The sequence below is a fragment of the Ptychodera flava genome, chromosome 10 (assembly GCF_041260155.1).
Source record: "Ptychodera flava strain L36383 chromosome 10, AS_Pfla_20210202, whole genome shotgun sequence".
Classification (NCBI taxonomy): domain Eukaryota; kingdom Metazoa; phylum Hemichordata; class Enteropneusta; family Ptychoderidae; genus Ptychodera; species Ptychodera flava.
The window spans coordinates 5,170,100-5,190,027 of record NC_091937.1 but is presented as its reverse complement, the minus strand read 5'-3'; the positions used below and the strand labels follow the sequence as shown (position 1 = coordinate 5,190,027).

The following is a 19,928-nucleotide window of genomic DNA, read 5'->3' as shown; positions in this document are numbered from 1 at the left end:
TTTCACTTCATTTCCGTGTCGAATGACACACTGGTAATTTGCAGGACATATGTAAAGTGCCGCTGTGAAACCTTTGTCTATGGCATCGTATACCGGTACATTGGCGGCTGTTTAAATGATAGGCATGACTGGAAAAGAAGACATCTGTTCTGTGCTTCCTGTCATCATCTTCATCTCTCACTTACTGCCTCCACATCCACCATTATCGCTACCTCTGTCTCTTCCCTCTTGAAAGTCTCAGAACTCTTTCATTTGAATCCAACAAAAAACCTGCAATCACTTGTAGTTGATTAAATTGCCTTTGATCACCGGATCTTTGTACAGTTTTACTCAATATTTCATGCTCATATTTTGGAGGGAAATCCACTTTGACCATTGGCGACTGCGGTGCGCCCTCGTTGTTACAGACTTCATACCTTTGCTCATCAAAGCAGCCTTCGAACGTTTACGCTCTACAAGCTCCTTACGTCTTTCTTCTGCTTCTCTCATCTTCTCATTCAACATGTCAACAGTCAGAGGTGCGATGGCTTTATTCTTTTGCTGAGTCAGGCGAATAGGTGGTGCTTTAAGTGGCTTGGAAATGTCAAACTTAAGATCATACGCAACGCTTATGCCGCCATTACCTCTAGAAGATTTGGAGATGATATTGTAAGAGTAGCCATCAAGAAGACCTCTGAAGTAACGAAGACTGCCTGTAAAATAGAATTCAAAAGCACAATGATTACGATAAAAGAATATCACAACACGTGATCCGTGACCTTACCTAAGATGTTTTCGAATTTCCTTTATCGTAATCCTACGCTGTCACATGCAGAAAACAAAGGTAATATTTCGTGCGTACATTTGGGTGATAAAAAATTTCTTTCACAATAGATAATAATGGTCAGATTTTGTAATTTTGTATAATGATAAACCGACCTGTCGAATAACTACTCTTCTTGACTGAATGTAAAGGAATAATACCGAATATTTCCTAAGAACACCTTCACAAAATTCCATCTCAACATTTTTCTAAAATCAGAAATTGAAAGGTAGAATTAAAAATATGCGAGCAAAATGTGTTCTCAGTAGTATTTTTTGCTTTTAACAACTTAATTTTAATATTTGAAGATTTTCTACATGTAGATGTACCAAACAATCTTGTAAGATCCTGTACTACAGTCATTAGGTCTACTAATTAAATACAATTACGACTTGATGTAATGAATATTTAAGACTTACCAGCGGACCACTTTTCACTGGTATTTCCGATACCACTATCGCGAGACTGGCTTGAATTATACCTATAAGGAGTTGTTACGGACAGGGCCGATGGTGATGAATTGGTAGATACTCTACCACCAAGCTTTACCACAAACCATTGCTTGATCCTTCTGAGCCGTTGACGAAACCCTGCAAAGCATGATGGGGCTGACTCAAGGTTAGTTGTTGTCTTCAATCCGCGGTCTTTCTGTTCATTTTGCTGCATACAATTTGTTACGAAAGCCGCTGAGGGCCATCGTACTTCCTACTTCAATATTTAACGCGACTTCTCACTTCAAAATTTCATTTCTAAATTTAGAAACTCCTACACATTTCTCACTTCAAAATTTCGTGCGACTTCTCACTTCAAAATTTCATTTCTAAATTAGAAACTCTTACACATTTCTCACTTCAAACTTTCGTGTAATGGGGACTTCTCACTTCAAAGTTTTGCTTCTAAAATTAGACACTTCGACAAACTTCTCACTTCATAATGTTGACGACCCACAATTCCTGTAACAAGATGGTGGCAGTCAGGACACATGGTCGAGACGGCTGAGATCGTGTATGTTTCGCGATTTAGCAGGTAAGATTTCCATTATTTTATCATAAGTCAGTTGATGTGTGCAATAATGCAGCTGCCGCGAACCTAATACCGAGGTACGATTGAAAACGTTTGAACACACGACCGATGAAATAAGATGATCAACGAACTGATCAAGGACGGTGATTCCTCCATAATTAATACATTCCCCCACTATTTATGAGCGAATGTGTGGATAGGCAATATTGACACTCACAGAAATCTCTCATACATGAATTGCGTAAATACTTCTTCGATTTCTGCAGATTTCCTCAACAGAGGTCGACAGGCATTTACTCGAACGAGCTCTTATATTGTTAGAAATTGTAGTGCTGTAACTTAGGCTTTCTGTTTGAAGACTATTTACAACCGAGATATTTTACCTGTAAAAGGTAACATAAAAGCATAAAAAACATCACAAATGAGTTTTAGTTTAGGTATTTTGTAATAAATGACACTAAAACGTTCATCTAACAACAAAATCAAGTTTCTGAATTTATAGGCTCTGGTACGTATTTCTCACTTCAACTTTGTAGATTTAGACTTTGGCACGTATTTCTCGCCTAAACTACAGTATTATTTTTTTCTCACTTCAAAGTTTCGCCAGGACTTCTCATTCCAAAAAAATGCCCAACTTCTCACTTCAAAAAATGTCCGTCTTCTCACTTCAAAATTTCGCTACGACTTCTCACTTCAAAAAAATTCCGACTTCTCACTTCAAAATTTTGCTACGACTTCTCACTTCAAAAAAATTCCTACTTCTCACTTCAAAATTTCGCGAGGACTTCTCACTTCAAAATTTCACTACGACTTCTCACTTCAAAAAAAATTCCGACTTCTCACTTCAAAATTTCGCGAGGACTTCTCACTTCAAAATTTCGCTACGACTTCTCACTTCAAAAAAATTCCGACTTCTCACTTCAAAATTTCGCTACGACTTCTCACTTCAATATTTCACTACGACTTCTCACTTCAAAAATTTTCCGACTTCTCACTTCAAAATTGTGTTTCTAAATTTAGACCTATCTACGCATTTCCCACTTCAAAATTTAGCCATCCCATAATTTCTTTCACCACATGACACAGAGACAAGATGGTCGCCAACGCTGGACATTATAATCACCGTAACACGGTAGGACTGTCTCACGATTTATAGTTAAGATTCACTTGATCACGATGGCCAAAATTCGTGTAAGCTTCGCGATTTATAAGTTAATTTCATCGTAAGTCAGCTGATGTGTGCAACAATGCAGCTGGTGCGAGCTTTACCGAGGCAACGTTTAACATGTTTGGACAACTTACTGATCAAAGATGATCAACTTACTGATCAAAGGACAGTGATTCCCTCACAATTAATAATTACTCTCCCATTTATGAGCGAATGTGTGGATTGATAGTAAGAACACTCATTGAAAGCTGTAACACTCAATTTGTGTAAATACGTCTACGATTTCTGCTGTATCAACAAGCACTGTCCTTAACGGAAGTCGACCGTCATTTACACGATACTTCGAGCTGTAGGCCCTAAATAATCCATATACATCGGCTGTAACTTAATCCTTAAATAATTAAAAATATCGGGGTAATACTGTAACCTAGTCCTTCTGTCTGAAAAACATTTAAAAGCGAGATATTTTAGTCTTCAAAAGCAATACAAAAACATCATGAATGTGTTTTGGTTTTGTTACTTTCTATACAGTAAAACTCCAAGATCTTACAAATCACATTCCTAAATGCAGACTTTATCACGTACTTCTCACTTCAAAATTTCGCGAGGACTTCTCACTTCAAAATTTCGCTACGACTTCTCACTTCAAAAAATTTCCGACTTCTCACTTCAAAATTTCGCTACGACTTCTCACTTCAAAAAAAATTCCGACTTCTCACTTCAAAATTTCGCTACGACTTCTCACTTCAAAATTTCGCGACGACTTCTCACTTCAAAATTTCACTACGACTTCTCACTTCAAAATTTCGCGACGACTTCTCACTTCAAAATTTCACTACGACTTCTCACTTCAAAATTTCGCTACGACTTCTCACTTCAAAAAAATTCCGACTTCTCACTTCAAAATTTCGCTACGACTTCTCACTTCAAAATTTCACTACGACTTCTCACTTCAAAAATTTTCCGACTTCTCACTTCAAAATTGTGTTTCTAAATTTAGACCTATCTACGCATTTCCCACTTCAAAATTTAGCCATCCCATAATTTCTTTCACCACATGACACAGAGACAAGATGGTCGCCAACGCTGGACATTATAATCACCGTAACACGGTAGGACTGTCTCACGATTTATAGTTAAGATTCACTTGATCACGATGGCCGAAATTCGTGTAAGCTTCGCGATTTATAAATTAAATACATCGTAAGTCAGCTGATGTGTGCAACAATGCAGCTGGTGCGAGCTTTACCGAGGCAACGTTTAACATGTTTGGACAACTTACTGATCAAAGATGATCAACTTACTGATCAAAGGACAATGATTCCCTCACAATTAATAAATTACTCAACCATTTATGAGCGAATGTGTGGATTGATAGTAAGAACACTCATTGAAAGCTGTAACACATCAATTTGTGTAAATACTTCTACGATTTCTGCTGTATCAACAAGCACTGTCCTTAACGGAAGTCGACCGTCATTTACACGATACTTCGAGCTGTAGGCCCTAAATAATCCATATATATCGGGCTGTAACTTAATCCTTATATAATTAAAAATATCGGGTAATACTGTTACCTAGACCTTCTGTCTGAAAAACATTTAAAAGCGAGATATTTTAGTCTTCAAAAGCAATACAAAAACATCATGAATGTGTTTTGGTTTTGTTACTTTCTATACAGTAAAACTCCAAGATCTTACAAATCGCATTCCTAAATGCAGACTTTATCACGTACTTCTCACTTCAAAATTTCGCGAGGACTTCTCACTTCAAAATTTCGCGAGGATTTCTCACTTCAAAATTTCTCTACTACTTCTCACTTCAAAAAATTTCCGACTTCTCACTTCAAAATTTCGCTACGACTTCTCACTTCAAAATTTCACTACGACTTCTCACTTCAAAATTTCGCTACGACTTCTCACTTCAAAAAAATTCTGACTTCTCACTTCAAAATTTCGCGACGACTTCTCTCTTCCAAAAATTTCCGACTTCTCACTTCAAAATTTCACTACGACTTCTCACTTCAAAAAAAATCCGACTTCTCACTTCAAAAAATTTCCGACTTCTCACTTCAAAAAAAAATCCGACTTCTCACTTCAAAAAATTTCCGACTTCTCACTTCAAAATTTCGCTTCGACTTCTCACTTCAAAAAATTCCGACTTCTCACTTCAAAAAATTTCCGACTTCTCACTTCAAAATTTCGCTTCGACTTCTCACTTCAAAAAAATTCCGACTTCTCACTTCAAAAAATTTCCGACTTCTCACTTCAAAATTTTTCACTTCTCACTTCAAAAAATTTCTGATTTGTCACTTCAAAATTCGTTTCTACTTTCACACTTTTGACGTACATCTCTCACTTTAAATTTCTGATTCTAAGCTTACACTTGATCGCATATTTCTCACGTCAAACTTTTCCGTTGATGAAATTTAGACCTAGTGTAAGTTTTTCTTTTTCATTTGTTAAAAATTTGCTTGGCAGTCTGAGTGTCAGCATGATGACTGGCTTGTACAAGATGTTTTTACTTGTCTCAACTAGAATATATTTCCTATTTTGCCAACAGTGTCGTGGGTATTGAAGTACGATGATGTCTGGTCATTTTAAGAAGGTTGGTTTTAAGTTACGTGTCTTTGGGGAATGCTTAATACGGACCTTGTTTGATGTATTCTCGATATCTAAGATGTGGAAATTCCATCATTGGTTACCAACCAACCCGCCAAAACCCATCGAAACTTTCGGTTCAGTAAAGGAAGTTAAAAAGACAAATCACAACAAAGACGTCATCCATGAAAGATATATTGATATTTTTTAACATTAATCTTTGAGTTTATGTAAACACGTTCCACGTGTCTATACCTGATTGTATGATCATTTAAAATTTTATTACTGTTAAAAATTTACAACCCTTTCCCCTTTATTTTAGGTGGATGGTAGAAAGATCGTCTTCCTCGTAGGTTTTCTTTGCTCTGGATTGTCGTCAGTAAATTGCATTTTACCTGACTACACACCAGCAGTCAATGCTCAAGCCGATGAAAGCGCTTATAGAGAGAGTCTGATTCAAGCTTATTTCAGTGCATGCTATTCAACGAAGAAATTCTTGCCGCATTGGCCATCTCTCATGGTAAGTATTCATTGTGCAAATGCACATAAAGGCTGTTGTCTTAGATACCTTGGGGCTCTTGGTGATGTTGTTTCATTCCAATCAATGATTGAACACATTTTCAATGTTGCGGTATCTGAATGAAGTAATATACATATTGCAATGCGTTGAAGCTAAGTCGAACAGTTGTTGGTATCTGTAGTATTGAGTCGTAATACTGATACTCCTCCATCACTTTTTAAATTGTTTATAATCAATAAAATATGTATGTTTTGACATTTACCAGCCTGAATCATTTGTAACTTTGCAGGTGTTATTCTCAGTCTACGACATTTGAAGCGACTTCTTCAGAAATATGGCCTGAAACGCAGACAATGTCTAGGAACAGCATCAAACTTGCAACAAGTGGTTGCTACCATACAAAGTGAAATACAAGGTAGTGGGAAGTGCCTTGGATACAGAGCCATGTGGAAGAGATTAAAAATTAAATACGGTCTGCGGGTGAATCGGATACTGTTCTACACCTGTGAAATATCCTTGATCCTGACGGTATCCAGAGGCGTAAAAAGCATCGCCTTTTGAGAAGAAAATATGTTTCACCAGGACCAAATTTTATCTGGCATGTGGATGGCTATGACAAGTTGAAACCATTTGGTTTGCAATTCATGGGCGGTCGGGGCGGTCGATGGTTTCAGTAGGCGTATTTTGTGGTTGGAGGTTGCTACCAGCAATAACAACCCACATATCATAGCAAATTACTTTCTTGACTATGTAAAACAAATTGGTTTTGTTCCAAGAGTTTAAGGTGCGACCGAGGTACAGAAAATTCTGCTCTTGAATATTTGCAACCATATTTCAGATGGAATGATTCTGATGATCTTGCTGGAATTAACAGTTTCATGTACGGCAAAAGTACGTCGAACCAGAGGATCGAGGCATGGTGGAGCAATATGCGCAAGCAGGGTGCTGATTGGTGGATTAACTATTTCAAAGATTTAAGAGACAGTGGACTGTTCCATGATCATGATCCTATACATGTAGAGTGTCTACGATTCTGTTATATGGGTGTTTTACAACAAGAGCTTCATGATATTGCTGTTGAATGGAATTCTACATTTTATTACAAGCAAGAGAAATGCAGAAAAATGTGAGAGGCAAACCAGATGTACTGTATTTCTTACCTAGCATATATAATACTCGTGACTATGGAACCAGAGCAGACAAAGTGAGATAGATATATTGTCTGATTTGTATTCAGAAATACCTCCATTGTATGGCTGTAGTGATGAGTTTGTTCAATTACTCAATGAAATTAAACCGCAGCAACAGGTGCCAACAACAGTAAATGAAGCAAATGAACTTTATTTGGAAATCGTACATGCTATTGAACAGTACAGTTAACGACCTTGCTGCATGTCAAACTATGTTGACCAAATGAGTGAAATAAAATAAACGTTTGACGAGCATGAGTACTTAGTGTTTTTCTTTGTGACCTGTATACACCATAAAAGAAACGTAGACCTGTGAGTCAATCTGCAGCAGTTAAGGTAGAATGCGTCTGGATGACAGATATTCGGACTCTCAAACGTTTACAATTCTTTTCTGATATACTACTTGTTGGGGTTCATTTTAAAGCTCTTGGTGAAAGAAAACTTCACTGGCTTAGTTTTTCTAAATTCGACAATTTTATTTTTCTCCATAGAGTCAACATAAGGATGGCCGCCACGTACCAAAATTTGCACTGTGACCCCTGAATTTCATTCCCGACTTTGAAAGAGAATGGTTGAAAGATTTCTCAAAGAAAGTTTGAGCAAAAGTTTAAATCTTTCACTTTCAGGGCACACACTACCTTAAAGAAAGGAACGCGATTTTTAACGTTTGCACTTCTTATACACACACAATGCTTCTCACCTTGTAGAGCTAAAACTGTTAATTATTGGGTGGCTACAGTTCTCATCCTATTAGAAGCAACTGCATTGAAGCTTTTACAATGAATCCTGTAAGCTCATGTAGCCAGCAGAGGGGACATGATGTAGCTTTCCTGGCATCAAAGTCAATGACCATTTAATCACGTTTTATTGCTAGGCAAAGCTATTGTAAGGGACGGACCATTAGCACTTGGGAGGGGGTGGTCAAAAACAAAAAAAAATCAGAGCAGAAAGTTAGGGGAAAAAAATCTTCAAACTAGTTTGCAAAATAAAAAAAAATAAGAACACAAATGCGTAAAAAAATCTGCAAAAAGTCTTTAAAATCTTGATTTTTTTAGATTTTACCGACAGGAAGCAGCTTCCTGTATTTTAGTACATCCTCCAGGCACATTTTTAATTTTATTGTATACATTTAGAGTGACTGTATTCCTTATACTGAAAGTTGTGATCATCTTATCTTTTCAGGAATTTTGTATTCTGATCACTTAAAAATTATAAAATTATAGAGCCTGTTTTCTACTTGTTTCCTGCATACAAACCAAGCAGGTACACAAGGTAAAATATTGAAACTATGGTATGGTTGTCAAGACAGAAAGTTATATTTGCCTTTTAAGGTAGAACGCACCTCAGGGACAGAAATTCAGGCCTTCAAATTTTATCAATTTTCTTCTGACCTACCTCTTGTGGGGGCTCATTTTGAAGCTCTCGGTGAAAGAAAAGTTTTCACAGTCTTAGTTTTTCGAAAATCGAAAATTTTATTTGTTCTTATAGAGTTAACACAGGGATGGCGGCCATTTTGGATTTCAAATACCGAGAAATCACAAGTTGTTTGTCTCTCTAGTACCAAAGTTTGCACGGTGACCCTGATTTTTATTCTTGCTTTGGTAAGAGAATGGTTGAAAGTTTCACTGAGGAAAGTTTGAGCAAAGTTTAAGTTTTTCACTTTCGAGGTGCATATTACCTTAAGATCAAGGTGAACAGATGCAGGCCACATCAGGTTCATTTTTTCACAGCATTTATTTATTGCAATGATGAATGCAAGAATGGGTGAACAAGTAGAAGCACGTCAATAATGATAAAACAACATATCAAGTCATATATTATTTTGCTTTTAAAAAGGCATTTTCAGTTCTTTTTTCTCAAAAACCAGCCTTAACAAGTCATCGTTGATGACACAGTCCCCACTTGTTAATGTGTATTTTGATTACAAGTCCTCAGAGAGGATAAGGTCCTCTTCATTAATTAGGTCTGTGATAAAAATACTTTGATACACATGGCGCTCAATGGCCAAGAATGAGTTCCATGGTGATGAAAACATAAACCAATCTAGGCCAAAAGGTCATTTAATGAGTCAACTAGGAATTAATCGACAGGATGTTGCACAACATTTTTGCATACTATCCTTACACTAAAAGATTATCACCAGTACCATATTTCATAAAGTTTGATGCAGTATTTACAACACTATGAGATCAACATCTGTATCAAGTTTCATCAAATTTGACACTGTATTTGTGGAAATATCACTCTAATTAGGATAGTTCATTACATATGCAATTACAGATTAATTAAAATGACACTGATAAATGTCTTTTTTCACTGTTAAAGCAATGTGAGCTAAAAATCTGTACAAAGTTTCATGAAATTTGATGAAGTATCTTGACATATCAGCCTAATTACGAAACTTCAATAATTGATGAGTGTTATCATTCTAATGTAAACAGCACTTAGGTAGTAACAGATAGTGAAATGCCTTCCACTGTGGGCGGTGATTACAACATCTGGAATTATCCTGGATCCAAATTTCTCATCAGTTCTTGTATGTCTTACATAGAAAAGTTGCAAAAATTGGTTCAAAATGAAAAAAATCACCTAAGCTTTGTTTTCTGGATCAAATTTTTCTACAAATTGATACCAAATATGACAAAATTATGCTCACAGCCTTCAAAACTGTCTCACAACATATCCTGGGTTGGTGTAGGTCATTTAAGGTCACAAACTGAGAAAATTACCTGAAATATACAAATATTGGGGTTTCCAACACTTTCAGCAGAGTCTTTGAAGCTGATGTCAGCATCCTGCAACAATGCTGTAGTGACTTCCAACGTAAGCATTTGTTTGGATTATGAACCCTTGCAAAGACCAAGTGCATTATCACTTATTGAGTGTTTCCCACGCACAGTCTAAAAGCAAAAGATGGACACAAATCCGGCATACATTATTCTACATTTTTTCATACAGCAGCATAACAGCATTGATCACAACCCTGCAGCAGGATATTGCCATCTTTTTTCCATGTGTAGACAGTGCCAGTTTGTCCATGGCATGATGCCACTACACCAAGTATCAACTGATTACCATCATATCCATAGATTTCTCTTGGACCATGCAGAATGATTTTGGTATTTTCTTCACCATTTGCAGATGGAAAGTGAACTTTACTTCATCATTGTCGTAGGTATAATCTAAATATTGTTTGCCCTGCTTTGAAATGGCCTGAATTTTAAACCCATGCTGTACAGGGTCAATGTCATGAAGGTTGCATTCACTAATATCAGGGTCGAACATTGACGTATATTGATGACATTCAGATCTGCTCATTGTAGAAACTTTGTCACCACCTCTGAATAACTTGATTCCTTCTCCATGAAATATGAAATGTCAATCTTACTATACTGAAACTCTGGCAGTTGACCTTCTGTGTGCACCGCTAGGGTTTTCACCGCTGAGTTTTCATCATCTTGACAGACAGAATCTTGTTTTACTTCAATTTCATCAAGTTCATGTAGCATTGGATTGGTCTGTGTGTTAGGTGTACTACATGAGGTAGGGAGTGAGATATTTGGTGTTGATGGTCCATCTTCCGGTATGGATGGCATATCGAACCTCATAGCAGGTGTAGATAGTCCACCTTCTGGTATGGATGGCACATTGGACCTCATAGCAGGTGTAGATAGTCCACCTTCTGGTATGGATGGCACATTGGACCTCATAGCAGGTGTAGATGGTCCACCTTCCAGTATGGATGGCATATCGGACCTCATAGCAGGTGTAGATGGTCCACCTTCTGGTATGATGGCATATCGGACCCCATAGCAGGTGTACTATGGATGGCATATCTGACAATGTACATGTAGCAGATGCTTCAGTGACTTTTTTGGTTTGCTCAACCCTTTCATCAGATTCAGTCATTGAGGTATCTTTCCTGTTGTCTAGCAGAGACAGATTAGGCTGTGTCAGTAAGTATAATTTAATCTTACTGGCATACAGTCCATGTGATTTCAAATATTCAGTAAAATCACACGTTTCCCCATCAATGGTTTTGAAGTCATCAATTTCTTCCCGATTAAAGTTACAAACACTAGCAATCACAGAGTCTGCCGACAGAAACTTTGCGATACCTTTGGCAAAGACCTTGAGACTTCTCTGTTTGATGCTGTCAACAGTTACCAGATCACTTGAAGGGAAGTCCAAAATTCTAGTCCCTCCACCATCTTGCAACCTTACTTGCTTGAAAGTTTGACCATTTTCAGAATGTAACCATCCAATGTTAACCTTACAATGTTGTTTCTTTGCCACTGGGTGAGTGACCTGTTTGAAATAAAAAGGACATAATGTGAAAATCAGTCTATGACACTTTCAACGGCAAGATAGCAGGTTAATGGACATCTGTCATGAAAATTGAGAAATATATGAAAAATTGGAGTAGGTGCTTGGGGGTTTGTCACATAGAGTTTCAATAATATCTGCCACTTAGATTGATTATTGCTGGATGACTGGTCACGTTATATTTCAGTCAGTTTTTCAATGTCTCCTATACCAGTTCATCTATCGAATATGTTGATTGGGATGATTAATTAGAAAACTGAAAGTTGGTATTGCTATTGACAGTTGGGAACAGATGTTACAAGAATGTTAGCACATTAATTTACACTATCCCACACAGGACCATGGAGACGTCTTTCTGTTGTTGTTGAAAACTCAGTTAAGTCCTTCTGCTGCTGATGTGCAGCGTCCTGGGAGCTGTTATCCAATTTGGTGACTGAATCTGACCATTATAAATGAATAATACAAATTAACTCCCTAAGTTCGGTTGCTATGAATAGTGACAATCAACCTATCAGATATAATCTTCTGAGCACGCTGCACATCACCAGAAGGACTTAACTGAGTTTTCAACAACAATACAAATACATCTCTATGGTACTGTGTGGGATAGTGTGATGATACACATCAGCCCAAGTCCTGTTATTAGATTTGGATGTTTTTCATTGATCAATGTTCAAACATTATGAATGCTAGCTAGATCTCATGTAGACAGTGGATTTGCTAAAAGTATTGGGCTTATAGATTTAAATATACAAATTTTCCTTGCCTTTTAGAAGTAAACACTTTGGTTGGCTAGTATGAAAATCAGGACATACCCTTTGACCTTTGAACTTCCGAGCATTTCCTTTCTTCACATTTTTCAGCCGTATTTGCTCAATCAAATCAACGACCTTCTTTTTCTTTTCATCTGAGAGAGCACAACCAAAAAAGAACAGAATCACAGCGTGTTCATTTTTAGCCGGATGCCGGCCAAATTGACCGGCTACTTTCGTATTTTGGCCGGCTACTTTTCAGCACTGTTTCGCTCTAGCCCCAAAATTCTGGTTTGATAACAATATTTTGATTTTTTGGTGGTCGTGCAAGCCGGAAATAATATTTCAGAAGAGCCGATGTGGCTATATACGCGGTGAACTTGTTGCTATCACTGTAGTACCGCGATCAACGAACGTGTTGTACTATACTGGGAATTGCTCTCGAGGTCAACCCTGCTTTCCCGATCACAGCCCGAATTATTCCGACGTTCACATCGGGTATAGCCGAACATTGGACTAACATACAAACGTAATACCCACGAATAGCCGACCATTTCCGAATGAAGCCGACGTTGTTTCGTTCAAATGCGGAAGAGAAAGTCGACACTGGAGAGCTTTGGTTTTCTGCGTAAGAATAGGGCCTTGTCTGATAGGTTTGGTAGGTTTTTGATCAAATCTAAAGCGACCAAAAGTTACTGAGTCTCATTTTTCATACTTTTGAAACGCCATGTCAATCCATCCATGGTCGATCACAATGTCAATATTCAACTCAAGTCGATCGACATCGCGTTTTGTTGAGGGGCCGTGGTTGTGTGCTTCGCGGAAGAGAAAGTCGACGTTTGAAAACTTTGATTTCTGTGTAAGAGTAGTTTTGCGAGGTTTTAGATCAAATCTAAATAAACAAAAAATTACTTGGTCTCCCTTTCCGTACCTTTGAAACGCTACGTCTATCACAGTGTCAAATTTCAGGTCGACCGATATCGCGTTGTGTGTACTGTATTACAATCGACTGCCGGTGCTTTGCACACATACGGTGTAGCACCGTCCCTCCGGACGGTGGTGTAGTACAGGTTGGTGTTCGTATAGTTTCGGATTTTATCAAACATGAACACTGAAATTTAGCTCTCTTTCTTTTAATTATATTCAACATCACCAAAAAATCAATAATCAGCTCGCGGATTCGTTTTATTGTGAAATTTAATAGTACAGTGAATTGAAATCACTGAAAATTGTGTTCCTATAATTCATTGAATTGCATGAATAAACTGTTTTATTTTACTGTATCTTCAGTCAAGTTTATTTAAATCAGTAAAAAACTTTGTACAGCCAGACTGGTCAGGATTCTAGCGGATAGTTTTCTGGGTTGTGAAAACCCTATCTAAGATGTATTTCAAAATGTTTGTTCAAGTCATGAGCTAAATATAATTCTACACAGCAATCTGGTGAAATTTTGCTAGTATCATTGCCAACTGAATGCAGTTATCCTAATGACAGGCCTGAGTGATATCAAATTAATTTTCTGAACTGAACTATCCCACGAAAACAGTTTGTAAATTGATTGAGATAATAATTATTCTGTATGCTGAAATGGTTTTTCATACTGTACAAGAATGCATGAAATTACTCCAAAATGTCTGAAAATTTAAAAATTTCTTGCACACCCCCCTCCCTGAAAGCCTTCACATGTGTGTATGTTGAAATAGCCTTTTATACACTGCATAAGAATACATAAATTACTCAGGAATGTCTTCAAATTAAAAAAAAATCCTTATCACCTTAACACTCTTATGCTGAAATATTCTTTCATACAGTACAACAATGCATGCAATTAATCTAAGATGTCTTCAAATTTTAAAAATTCCTTGCACACAGGGAGGGGGACCCCCTCCCTGAAACCCTCCCTGTGTGTGTAGGAAAAGCTTCTCACACACTGTTTAAGAATGCCTAAAATGCCCAGAAATGTCTTCAAATTAAAAAAAATACTTAATACCCCCCCCCCCCCCCCCGCCCGCCGCCCAGGGAATTTGGTTGCATACAGAAGCTAACGCCTACTTTTCTAAATTTTCCGGCTACTTCAAAAATTTTTGAGAACCCTGGAATCATGGTCTGATATACAGTTAGTGGATGTTTCAACTAAAAATTACAAAAGGCATTACAATGACAGGATTTATAAGATATTAGCTGGAACTTTTGTCTCTGTTTCTTCTGTGTCTTTGTTCTGTAATGAATTTCAATGACTTGTTCAACTCCCTGTAACAATGACATTCAATATTCTGCATGTAACAACAATGTGCATCAAATAACCATTGTGCTTTTGTTTACCAATGAATTCAAGTTCTGATGATTGCAGGATGCATGAAACTTAAGTAATTTGAAGTAATTTTGTTTATATACAATATATATATATATATATATATATATATATATATATATATATCCCAATAATTACATCGGCCAGACTTTGCAACTTTGATTAAGAATGCATCAAAAGCAACTTTAATAATGTTACAAGTTTCACTAAACAAACAATTAAGTTATACAAGTTTCATGTCTAGATTTAAAACTCATCAGAAACCCCCATTGAAACCTTCCAGGACAGACTTTTAGCATATCAAATGATCCTTTCTAATGGTCATGGAAGTCAAACGATCCATTGAGTGCTCTGTTCACCTTTCCCTTAGTTTGAGAAACTATGCTGAACAGCTACATATATACAGAACAACCTGAAACTATACAAATATCACAGGGATATTTACTTACCTTTAGCCACTTCAACTTTTAACCTTGCAATTTCTCCAGCTTTCAATCCCATAGCCTTCAAGCTTTCATCAGTCATCAGAGAAACAGTTTCTTTATCCAGCACCTAATTATACAACAGTTTCAATTTTTTAATGTATAGGGAAAACACATACAATAAGACAGCATTACATTCTACAGAACCTCACATGGTGAACAAAAAAGACAATGCTTAGAAACAGCAAAGTTATTTTAGAGGAATTCGAGGAATATTCACTGGAGGAAGAAAAATAAGCTTATTTAATCACAGATGATGTCATATTTACTGACCTGTTCCTGTAGAAAGACATGGAAAAGCTCTTCTCCTCTCCTAGTCTCAAACAGGGCTACCAAAAGCTGTGAATCATTGACAAGGAAAAAAACAAAATTATAGAGATCTATATTGGTTTCACTGAGAGCAATAGCCACTCAAATCTTTCCAATAGACAGCCTAGAGCTTCCACACAAAGCTTGACTGGTATCACTGATGCATATACCTATAATATCATCAATAAAACTCAACATTGTACAGTGATGGAATATGGCAATGATGAATGGTGCATATTTACATGTACATATGGCTGGGCGTTAAACTAGGGTGTGCTTACAGCTGCAGTCACAAAATGATTATGTAATTTGCCATACAATACATTACATGTAGGTTTATTTGATGAGGATTCAAACCCGTACACCATCACCCCTGGATGATGGTATCTTGACCTCTCTTCAATTAAAGCATGCACATTTGCCGAAGTGGCTGAAGCGGGTAGAAAAAGCAGTCTTGCCCTTGTCAATGTCATGGGAGTTGCAGTGATGAAATCGTCCACCGCTGATGATGCAAAACAGCTGTAATTTGACGCTTCCCTAATGTCTCTCGCTGTTTCAGTAACTTTCACATGAGTGACTCGCTTATCGACGTTGAACTTAGTTGGTTTCAAACCACTCTATCAAGCTCTGCATGCGTGGCAACAGCTTTATTGGCTACAATATTGTTGTGTGGTTTGGGGCACAGTCGGTTGACAAGTACCACGTGTACATGTTGCATGGACTCGTGTTTGTTGCGTTCGGCTGTAGCGACTCTCAAACACTCTCATCATCAAATCTCACGATGAAAAACACAGCCCTATGCATAAAACTCTGTATCGCTATCCCTGAGTCAAGATCACTGAATATCGAGCATACGTTGGTTTAACGTACCTGCTGTAATTCTACAGTTAGCCGCCATGTTGGACTAATAGAAGTTCTAGGTCAGCGACGTTGTGATGGGCAAGACTCAGCGGCCGCGGCCTTGATCTGCAATAACACGTAAACGTTACATGTAACACAAACCATCAGCTTTCACAAAGGCTATTTGAACTTGATATGATTAGACTTATGTTCGTTGAATTTTATTGGTCAACAACAACACGACTATAAACATAAACACCGATACAAACAACAATTAATTTATAAATTATGGGGGTATCACTGTCCTTTGTCAAAGGATTTTGATCAGTAAGTTGTTCAAACATGTTAAATCATTGACCCTCGAGAAACGTTATTCTCGAGGGTCTATGGTTAAATGTTACCTCGGTAAGGCTCGCGCCAGCTGCATTATTGCACACATCAGCTGACTTAAGATGATATTAACTTATAAATGGCAACGCTTACTAGCCATCGTGATCATGTGAATCATAACTATAAATCGTGAGACAGTCCTACCGTTTTACGGTGATAATGTCATCATTGGCGACCATCTTGTCCGGTGTCATGTGGTGAAAGAAATTATGGGATGGCTAAATTTTGAAGTGGGAAATGAGTAGATTGGTCTAAATTTAGAAACACAATTTTGAAGTGAGAAGTGCTAGCGAAATTTTGAAGTGAGAAGTCCTCGCGAAATTTTGAAGTGAGAAGTCGTAGTGAAATTTTGAAGTGAGAAGTCGTAGCGAAATTTTGAAGTGAGAAGTCGTAGTGAAATTTTGAAGTGAGAAGTCCTCGCGAAATTTTGAAGTGAGAAGTCGTAGCGAAATTTTGAAGTGAGAAGTCGTAGCGAAATTTTGAAGTGAGAAGTCGTAGTGAAATTTTGAAGTGAGAAGTACGTGCCAAAGTCTGCATTTAGGAACGTGATTTGTAAGATGTTGGAGTTTTACTGTATAGAAAGTAACAAAACCAAAACACATTTATGATGTTTTTGTAATGCTTTTAAAAGTAAAATATCTCGTTTTTAGGGGCCTAAATGGTTTTCAGACAGAAGGAATAGGTTACAGTATTACCCCGATATTTCTAATAATATAAGGATTAATTTAGGGGCTACAGCTCGAAGTATATCAGGTGTAAATGCCGGTCGACTTCCGTTAAGGACTGTGCAGTGCTTGTTCATACAGCAGAAATCGTAGAAGTATTTACACAAATTAATGTGTTACAGCTTTCAATGAGTGTTCATACTATCAATCCATACATTCGCTCATAAATGGTGGAGTAATTTATTAATTGTATGAGGGAATTACTGTCCTTTGATCAGTAAGTTGATCATCTTTGATCAGTAAGTTGTCCAAACATGTTAAACGTTGCCTCGGTAAAGCTCGCACCAGCTGCATTGTTGCACACATCAGCTGACTTACGATGAAATTAACTTATAAATCGCGAAGCTTACACGAATTTTGGCCATCGTGATCAAGTGAATCTTAACTATAAATCGTGAGACAGTCCTACCGTGTTACGGTGATTATATAGCTGTGATATCGCAGCGGTACTTGTGGCGTATGTTGAACGCGATCGGGTCATTGGGGTCATCGCCACAGTCTGCCACAGGGACCGTGGCGATATCACAGCTAGGTGATTATAATGTCCAGCGTTGGCGACCATCTTGTCTCTGTGTCATGTGGTGAAAGAAATTATAGGATGGCTACATTTTGGAGTGGGAAATGCGTAGATAGGTCTAAATTTAGAAACACAATTTTGAAGTGAGAAGTCGGAAAAATTTTGAAGTGAGAAGTCGTAGTGAAATTTTGAAGTGAGAAGTCGTAGCGAAATTTTGAAGTGAGAAGTCGGAATTTTTTTGAAGTGAGAAGTCGGAATTTTTTTGAAGTGAGAAGTGGTAGCGAAATTTTGAAGTGAGAAGTCGTAGCGAAATTTTGAAGTGAGAAGTCCTCGCGAAATTTTGAAGTGAGAAGTCGGAATTTTTTTGAAGTGAGAAGTCGTAGTGAAATTTTGAAGTGAGAAGTCCTCGCGAAATTTTGAAGTGAGAAGTCGGAATTTTTTTGAAGTGAGAAGTCGTAGTGAAATTTTGAAGTGAGAAGTCCTCGCGAAATTTTGAAGTGAGAAGTCGTAGCGAAATTTTGAAGTGAGAAGTCGGAATTTTTTTGAAGTGAGAAGTCGTAGTGAAATTTTGAAGTGAGAAGTCCTCTCGAAATTTTGAAGTGAGAAGTCCTCGCGAAATTTTGAAGTGAGAAGTCGTAGCGAAATTTTGAAGTGAGAAGTCGGAATTTTTTTGAAGTGAGAAGTCGTAGCGAAATTTTGAAGTGAGAAGTCGGACATTTTTTGAAGTGAGTTCTTAAGTTGGACATTTTTTGGAGTGAGAAGTCCTCGCGAAACTTTGAAGTGAGAAAAAAATAATACTGTAGTTTAGGCGAGAAATACATGCCAAAGTCTAAATCTACAAAGTTGAAGTGAGAAATACGTACCAGAGCCTATAAATTCAGAAACTTAATTTTGTTGTTAGATGTATGAACGTTTCAGTGTCATTTATTACAAAATACCTAAACTAAAACTCATTTGTGATGTTTTTTATGCTTTTATGTTACCTTTTACAGGTAAAATATCTCGGTTGTAAATAGTCTTCAAACAGAAAGCCTAAGTTACAGCACTACAATTTCTAACAATATAAGAGCTCGTTCGAGTAAATGCCTGTCGACCTCTGTTGAGGAAATCTGCAGAAATCGAAGAAGTATTTACGCAATTCATGTATGAGAGATTTCTGTGAGTGTCAATATTGCCTATCCACACATTCGCTCATAAATAGTGGGGGAATGTATTAATTATGGAGGAATCACCGTCCTTGATCAGTTCGTTGATCATCTTATTTCATCGGTCGTGTGTTCAAACGTTTTCAATCGTACCTCGGTATTAGGTTCGCGGCAGCTGCATTATGCACACATCAACTGACTTATGATAAAATCAATGGAAATCTTACCTGCTAAATCGCGAAACATACACGATCTCAGCCGTCTCGACCATGTGTCCTGACTGCCACCATCTTGTTACAGGAATTGTGGGTCGTCAACATTATGAAGTGAGAAGTTTGTCGAAGTGTCTAATTTTAGAAGCAAAACTTTGAAGTGAGAAGTCCCCATTACACGAAATTTTGAAGTGAGAAATGTGTAAGAGTTTCTTAATTTAGAAATGAAATTTTGAAGTGAGAAGTCGCACGAAATTTTGAAGTGAGAAATGTGTAAGAGTTTCTAAATTTAGAAATGAAATTTTGAAGTGAGAAGTCGCGTTGAAATATTGAAGTAGGAAGTACGATGGCCCTCAGCGGCTTTCGTAATTTGTCGTTGTGGATTCTTCAACTTCCCCTTTCTCTTTCGGTTTCCTCTTCAATTCACATTTCTTCCATCGTTTTTCAGCTTTCCTGACCAGATTTGTCTTCGGCGCGTTCCACACTGGATTACCTTTTCTTAAGCTCTGTATTGATTTACCGAAAGCAGATGAACCAGATATCTGCCTATCTCCAGGAGAAGTTCTTTGTCTCTCACCATACCGAGCAGAGTCGTTCAAATCAAGACCTTTCACTT

General features: G+C 37.4%; 1 protein-coding gene and 1 long non-coding RNA gene across 3 annotated transcripts; one reads left to right on the top strand and one right to left on the bottom strand.

Annotated features, from left to right (window-relative positions):
• The first annotated feature begins 1,666 nt into the window (after positions 1-1,666).
• On the top strand, positions 1,667-6,072 carry LOC139141391 (uncharacterized). The gene is made up of 3 exons (XR_011554162.1): positions 1,667-1,828; positions 5,556-5,600; positions 5,916-6,072. It is a non-coding gene; the product is annotated as an uncharacterized lncRNA (long non-coding RNA).
• A 2,948-nt stretch (positions 6,073-9,020) lies between these two features.
• On the bottom strand, positions 9,021-19,533 carry LOC139141835 (uncharacterized). Of its 2 annotated transcripts, none has more exons than XM_070711521.1 (6): positions 19,328-19,533; positions 16,354-16,449; positions 15,448-15,513; positions 15,142-15,244; positions 12,445-12,536; positions 9,021-11,611 (listed from the first exon to the last, which is right to left on the bottom strand). In XM_070711521.1, exons 4-6 carry the CDS (start codon positions 15,215-15,217, stop codon positions 10,838-10,840), a joined length of 942 nt encoding a protein of 313 aa, XP_070567622.1. In that variant the 5' UTR covers positions 15,218-15,244; positions 15,448-15,513; positions 16,354-16,449; positions 19,328-19,533; the 3' UTR covers positions 9,021-10,837. The 2 variants fall into 2 exon arrangements, with proteins under 2 accessions (XP_070567622.1, XP_070567621.1); XM_070711520.1 differs by lacking the exon at positions 19,328-19,533 and adding an exon at positions 16,858-17,006.
• Between the last annotated feature and the right edge of the window lie 395 nt (positions 19,534-19,928).

Coding starts and splice junctions, on each gene's coding strand:
- LOC139141835 (XM_070711521.1), bottom strand. CDS start 15,217: ATGACTGATGAAAGCTTGAAGGCTATGGGATTGAAAGCTGGAGAAATT. Junction 12,537..15,141: donor AAAAGTTGAAGTGGCTAAAG/GTAAGTAAATAT, acceptor GTGCTCTCTCAG/ATGAAAAGAAAAAGAAGGTC. Junction 11,612..12,444: donor GGAAGTTCAAAGGTCAAAGG/GTATGTCCTGAT, acceptor TATTTCAAACAG/GTCACTCACCCAGTGGCAAA.